This window comes from Puntigrus tetrazona, chromosome 3 (genome assembly GCF_018831695.1).
Source record: "Puntigrus tetrazona isolate hp1 chromosome 3, ASM1883169v1, whole genome shotgun sequence".
In the NCBI taxonomy this organism is placed as follows: domain Eukaryota; kingdom Metazoa; phylum Chordata; class Actinopteri; order Cypriniformes; family Cyprinidae; genus Puntigrus; species Puntigrus tetrazona.
The window spans coordinates 26352231-26359030 of record NC_056701.1 but is presented as its reverse complement, the minus strand read 5'-3'; the positions used below and the strand labels follow the sequence as shown (position 1 = coordinate 26359030).

The window sequence follows — 6800 nt, the reverse complement described above, 5'->3', positions numbered from 1 at the left end:
CTCGAACTGCCTGGATAGGGCATCTGCCTTAGTGTTCTTAGAGCCTGGGCGATAGGTAACCTTAAAATCAAACCGGGAAAAAACAGAGACCATCTAGCTTGCCGTGAATTTAGGCGTTTAGCGGACTGGATGTATTCAAGGTTTCTGTGGTCAGTCAGGATAGTGAATGGGAATTTGGCCCCCTCCAGCCAGTGCCTCCACTCCTCAAGAGCGGATTTCATCGCGAGGAGCTCTCTATCTCCCACATCATAGTTGCGCGCTCCGCTGAGTTGAGTTTACGAGAATAGTAGGCACAGGGGTAAAGTTTTGCTGGGTGCCCGTGACGTTGAGACAAAATGGCTCCGATGCCTACATTTGATGCATCCACCTCGACTATGAACTCCCGGTTGGGGTCTGGGTGATGGAGTATCGGGGCGGAAGTGAACTTATCCTGAGTAGGTTGAATGCTTGATACTGTCGGGTGACCACGATAGGCGATGTGAATTCCTTTAACTAGTGAAGTGAGAGGAGCTGCAACAAGACTAAAATTGCGGATGAATCTTCGATAGAAATTCGAGAAGCCCAGAAAACGTTGTAACTCCTTGACAGTGGAGGGGCGTGGCCACTCCACGACTGCTTTGACCTTGTGCTCGTCCATCGTTACCCCCTCCGCACTGATGATGTATCCTAAGTAAGCCACTTGGGTCTTGTGGAACTCGCATTTCTGGAGCTTGGCGTAAAGTTGATTGTCTATTAAGCGTTGGAGAACTGACCTGACGTGGAGTGACATGGGCATCGAGGTTATCTGAGTAAACAAGGATGTCGTCCATGTAAACGATGAGAAATTGATTTAGCATATCTCTAAACACCTCATTGACGAAAAGCTTGGAAGACCGACGGACTGTTTGCAAGTCCGAACGGCATAACGAGGTATTCATAGTGCCCGGAGGTTGTTGAAAAAGCTGTCTTCCACTCGTCTCCTCTCTGATACGGATCAAATTATAGGCGTTACGAAGATCTAGTTTTGTAAAGAATTTTGCTCTGCGAAGTTGTTCCAGGGAGGCTGGTACTAGTGGCAGCGGATAGCGATATTTAACTGTAACCTCGTTCAGACTGCGATAATCAATACAGGGCCGAAGACTACCATCCTTCTTCTTGACGAAGAAAAACCCCGCGGATGCTGGTGAAGTAGATGGGCGAATGAATCCCTTGGCGAGTTCTTCCTCGATGTATGATTTCATTGCCTCTGATTCTGGTTGTGAGAGGGGGAAAACACGGCCTCGTTGAGGAGTGCGTCCGGGCATGAGGTCGATGGCACAATCATACGAACGGTGAGGTGGTAGTTGTGTTGCACCCCTTTCACTGAATGCTAGGGCGAGATCTTGATACTCCCCAGGAAGTTCGGGTGGCGTGGTGACCCTCTCTTCGGAGGGAAATGACTTCTCTGCAGAGGGAGATGGCTTGGAAGGAGATTGGTGTACAGGATTGTTCAGACAGTGCTTGTGACAGTTTGATGACCAATGTGTTATTTGGTGGTCGGCCCAGGATATGGTGGGGTTGTGAATCTCGAGCCAGGGTAGTCCAAGGACGATGTGATGTTTGGGAGACTGAATTACAAACAGGCGAATAGATTCGGAATGAAGGGGGCTTACTTGCAGTACTAAGGTTTCCGTGACTGATGAAACATTACCGGGTCCAAGAGGGCGTCCATCTAGCGCCGCCACTGCCACGTGAGGTTCACATGGGACAAGAGAGATTCCGTTAGACTTAGCAAAAGATTGATCGATAAAATTGCCGGCCGCCCCCGAATCAATGAGGGCAACGGCCGTAATCCAAGTCCGTTTCACCTTTAGCTGGACATGAATCTCAAAAGAATCAGAGTGAGTTTGATGTCTTACCGATGCTGCTTGATGGCGCTGGGGACGTGTGGGGCATGACATTGGAAGTGCCCGCCTGACCACAGTAGAACACAGCGCTCACGCGCTCTTCGATCCCGCTCCTTGGAGTCTAAGTGGGCTGAACTGATCTGCATGGGCTCTGGTGCCGTTAATCGAGCAAGGCTTTGAACGGGAAAACTCTCACACTTGTCGTGGCGCGCTCTGAGAATATTATCCAGCTTGATTGCGATCTCCATGTACTCCTCAAGCGATCTGCCCTCATCGCGATGTCAGTTCCTTTTGAAGGTCCGTGTTCAAGCCTCTACGATACATTAGTTTGAGAGGTGATTCACCCCAACCTGATTGGGCAGCAAGCGTGCGAAAAGTGAGAGTATAATCCGCTGCAGTGCTGGTACCTTGAGCGAGGGTAAGCAGTTGCTCTCCGGGATCTTTCCTCCGGCTACTTGTTCAAGACTCTGAATTCTTGCACAAAATCATTGTACGAGGGAAAAGACATGCGACGTGCTTCCCAGGTGGCTGTGGCTCCAATCGAGCGCTCTCCGGTGAGCAGAGAAACAGATCAAAGCAACCTTGCTATCTTCAGTGGGGTATAAACTGGGTTGTTGGCTAATAAACAAAGCGCATTGCAACAAAAACCCCTTACATTTTGCGGATGATCCGTCGAACTTGTCAGGCAGACTGAGACGAGGACTGAGGTTAGATTGAGGCGGAGTCACGGTAGGCTGAACGGGTTGAGCGGGTTGAGCGGCTTGAGCGCGTGTTGGCCTGGATTCCCGTAGCGAGGGTTAAAGTGTGGATCGATCTCACCAGTTCCTCAGTTAAAGTGGTGAGTTTGTGCAGTTGATGCTGGTGCGTAATTATGGCGGCTTGGGACGAGACTTCTGACATCACCTGATACATATCCGCTGGATCCGGTAGTGGCGAAGTCTTCTGTAATGACTGGTCAAGACAGGGGATCCATTTGCGACAGACTTTAATCGTGGTCAGACAGGCAGGGTAAAACAGGAGCGAACGACAGTATACAGGGGAATCCAAGAGACGTAAACAAAGACAGGCAGAGGGTCGGTAGGCAGGCAGAAATCAATCGTAGAATCAAACAGGAACAAGGTCGGCAACAGGAATACAGATACAGGAATAAACGCTCGGAATTGCTGTACAAACAAACAAGACTTCGCACAGATTGATGGCAGGGCAGATCTTTTAAAGGGGAAGGGAATGAGGAACACCTGGCAGCGCTAATCAGTCCAAGGCACGGATTATGGGAAATGGAGTCCTAGAGCGATCAGTACTCAGGTGAGGGCTCCCTCCGGTGGTGGTCGGAGAGAGCCACAGAGGTGCTGTTCATAACACTTTTGAAGGTTAGCATCGCACATGTCCAGCTTCATATCTGGGTTTTCATAGACGGTAGGTTTATTCGGTAGCTCACAACGGTCTACGGATATTTCAATTCTGCACAGCCGCAATATATACCTATACCAACGTAATAAAAATGTGCCAGGGTTCACGGGTTGAGCCTGTGTTTAAGCGCAACTCAGTGTACATTTGCAGTAAGGCACCTAAAAACGATGCTGCGCAAAAAGTGCACAAAAAGGAGGTACATATTTTTATGTGGCCAGGTTGCAAGTAATTCTTGTATCATTTGGGTAGCGAGTAAGCTGTCTGTATTGTGAAAAATTGTATTGTGTATTGTGTGCCTTTATAATTTTGGCAGATTCTTTCATCCAAAGGGACACTGCATTCAAGACATGCATTATTATCAATTCATGAATGTGTTACATGCTGTCCTGTCTAGAAGAATTGTGAGCTTTTGTTCACTAAAGAAAGAAAGAAAGAAAGAAAAAGTATATCTGTCATGAATTATCCTGTGCTACTTATACACGGAGGTTAAGTCTTATGCTAAAGTTTCTAGTTTAGGCTGAAAATAAACCACAGAACACGGCTTTTTGGGCGGAAGCGAAAAAAACATGCTGTTTTGATGTGTGTTTCTTTAAATGCAAATGAGCTGATGCTCTCCACCCCTTTCCTATAACACATTGTAAAGGTGTTTCAAATTCAGCTTTGCATCACAGATAGATATTACTAGATATATTAAATTGGAATAACACTGCACAAACTTATTTTACTGTATTTCTGATCAAATTGAACAGCCCTAGTGAGCAGAAGTGACTTATAAAACCCAGTACCTTTGAGTGGGAGCTTCAGCGTTGGCTACTTTTTTTGTCTGTACGAAAAGGGATAAAGAGAGGGAGATATTTATAGTAAATTGATTTCCTTCTACAGTTGTAATGATGGGTTCATGTCACCCTGACTTAGCTCTTTCTACATGCTCTGTGATATTTGGCCTGGGTTGTGAAATGGATTATGGTCTGTGTGTCTCTAATCACCCTCTGCTTTTAAAGCCACGGTATAAAGCTCACGCTCATCTTGTTTTGCTCCGCATTTGGACAGATCTATCTAAAATGCAGTTTGCTGAATGTTTTATCTGCGTGTAAGCCTGGGATTCTTTCTTAAAGGAATTATTCTCCCCAAAAATGAGGGTGAATAGATGATGAAGGGATTTTATTGCTGTATGCTCTGTTTTTTCCCCTCCCTTGAGCTTAAAAAGGGAAGTTTAGTAGAATGTCCAAGCAGCTCTTTTCCATAAAATAAAAGTATTTAGTGACCGTGGCTTGTCATGCTACAAAATAATAGCTCAAATCTGCTATTTACATCATACTGTCTTCTATAGTGTAAACGATGACTATTTAAAGTTGGAAACAAATCTATTAAAGGAGTATATGGAGGAATAAAACTTCAAAATTGCTTGTTTAATTCAATTTATTACTTGCCAATTGTTTAAGTATACAAGCAGTTTCTAAGCGAGAAACACTACATGAATTTTCTTTCTGTGTTTCGACAGCTTTGTGTCACAAATAAACAAAAAATACTCATTTGAAATGATTCAAAATCTCATTTGTACACATTTAAACTTCTTGCGTACACCAACTTTTGAATTGGATTGGTTTTTGGAAGGAATTCCCCATTTGAGTAATGAACCACACCAACAAGCTCCAGATGAATCACCACATCACAACAACTATTGAAAATAAATAAATAAGTTTAAATGTCAGCATCTCTGATGGCTGGGGGTGCATAAACGCATACAGTATGGGCAGGCTGTATGTTTTAGAAAGCACTATGAATGCTGAAAGGTATATACAGTAAATGTTTTAGAGCAACATATGCTCCCCTCCAGATGACTTCTGTTTAAGGAAAGGTCTTGTGTATTTAAGAAGGACAAAACAAAACCACATACAACAACAGCATAGTTTCGTAGTAGAAGTGTCCAGGTGTTGAACTGGCCTGACTGCAGCCCAGATCCTTTACCTAGAAAGAACATTTGAAGTCATTAAATGAAAAATATGTCAAAGACGACCACAAACTCTCAAGCAGTGACGTCTTCAAAAGCGCTTTGAAATGAAGAGGAGATGCTAGACCATGGTGAACATGCCCCCGCCCCAGCTATTTTGTGACCTGTAGCAAGCATCGAATGAACTCATATTGTGAATAAAATTGAAAATTATATTAATTTCACTAAATATGTGTTCCCCAATCAGTGCCAACAGCAACTGTTTGTTCCTCTTTTGTGTTCAGCAGAAGAAAGAAACTCATACAGGTTTGGAACAACTTGACGGTGAGTAAGCAATGAATGCATTGAAATTTTTGGGTGAGCTAATTCCTTTAACAATCTGTCAGCTCACGGCAGGTCTGTGTTTCCACTTGAACTCCTAATTCCCTACGGAGAAAACGAACAGCATCACAACTCGGAAACCCCGCTGTTACACCCTCGTGTTTTTCGTCCGCCTCATAACCAGACAAACCGCAGTTTGAATATGCGGAATCGTGAACGAAACGTGCTCCTCTGAAGAAAGCAAGCCGCATGGGTTCAGAATGACAAGATGGTGAATAAATAATGACGGATCTGACATTTCGGGTGGACTAAACCTTCACAGTGTCCTAATGTTGTCAGAATACTGGCCAACAAAAGCAACCCAGAAATTTATATAAATATTTTATAAGGCACCGGTGCCACCGGAGTCACGCAGAGATTTTTCTTAGAGTATTGTGCGCGGCAAATCACTGAAGGAAAATAAGTGGGAAGGCAGATGAAACACATTGCTGAAACACAGCACTTTAAGAGATTACCTGCATTCTCCATAGCAATATTTTATCTCAAGAACACACACAGCTTAGAACATCTAAACATCTATTTCTTATATTGAATACAGCAGATTCAGACGTGACAAAAGCACTTTGAACATAAATCCTGTTTCTCCGTAATGTATAATCACGGTCCACCTGTGAATCTTGTTTTCCGTTCCTAAGATACAATAACCGGAGAGGCAGCGGTACTCGGATGAAATCAAATTGACATTTCAAAAGCATGCAGAATTCAGTGCGCTTTGATGTGAAGTGCTCCGTCGATAAAGAAGTTTCAGTATTACCAATTTCTCTGAGTACAAGGCAAAAGCTACAGCCTTTCACATACTCGCAGAAGCCTGAAAATGTGAAATGTTTTCCTCGGAGGGGCATGTGTGCTGACATTTATGTCACCGACTCTGTGGTTTACATCAAATATTGATGTCAGCACACCACAAGTCATGACCTGTAGTCAACTAAACAGACAGAACCAGTTCCTCTGCATCAGCTCCCTATAGTCTTTCTTTAAATCATTCATTAGTAGTGTCAGATAGGTCCAACGTGATTTACTGGTGCTCATACTTGGGTTGCTTACTTAATAAGCATGAGACATGCTGCTGAAACACTTTTGCCTACACGGTGCGATCTCAATAAAGGTTAATAATTAAATTACCGTTTTAGCACATATCAGGTTTTAACCTTAAACACGTGTTAAATACCGTCAACTGATGTAACCTAAGCAAA

General features: G+C 44.0%; 1 protein-coding gene across 1 annotated transcript; it reads right to left on the bottom strand.

Annotated features, from left to right (window-relative positions):
• Window positions 1-217: 217 nt before the first annotated feature.
• LOC122341389 (uncharacterized mitochondrial protein AtMg00860-like) lies at window positions 218-775 on the bottom strand. The gene has a single exon (XM_043234722.1). The coding sequence runs from the start codon at window positions 773-775 to the stop codon at window positions 218-220; it is 558 nt and encodes a 185-aa protein (XP_043090657.1).
• Between the last annotated feature and the right edge of the window lie 6025 nt (window positions 776-6800).

Coding starts and splice junctions, on each gene's coding strand:
- LOC122341389 (XM_043234722.1), bottom strand. CDS start 775: ATGCCCATGTCACTCCACGTCAGGTCAGTTCTCCAACGCTTAATAGAC.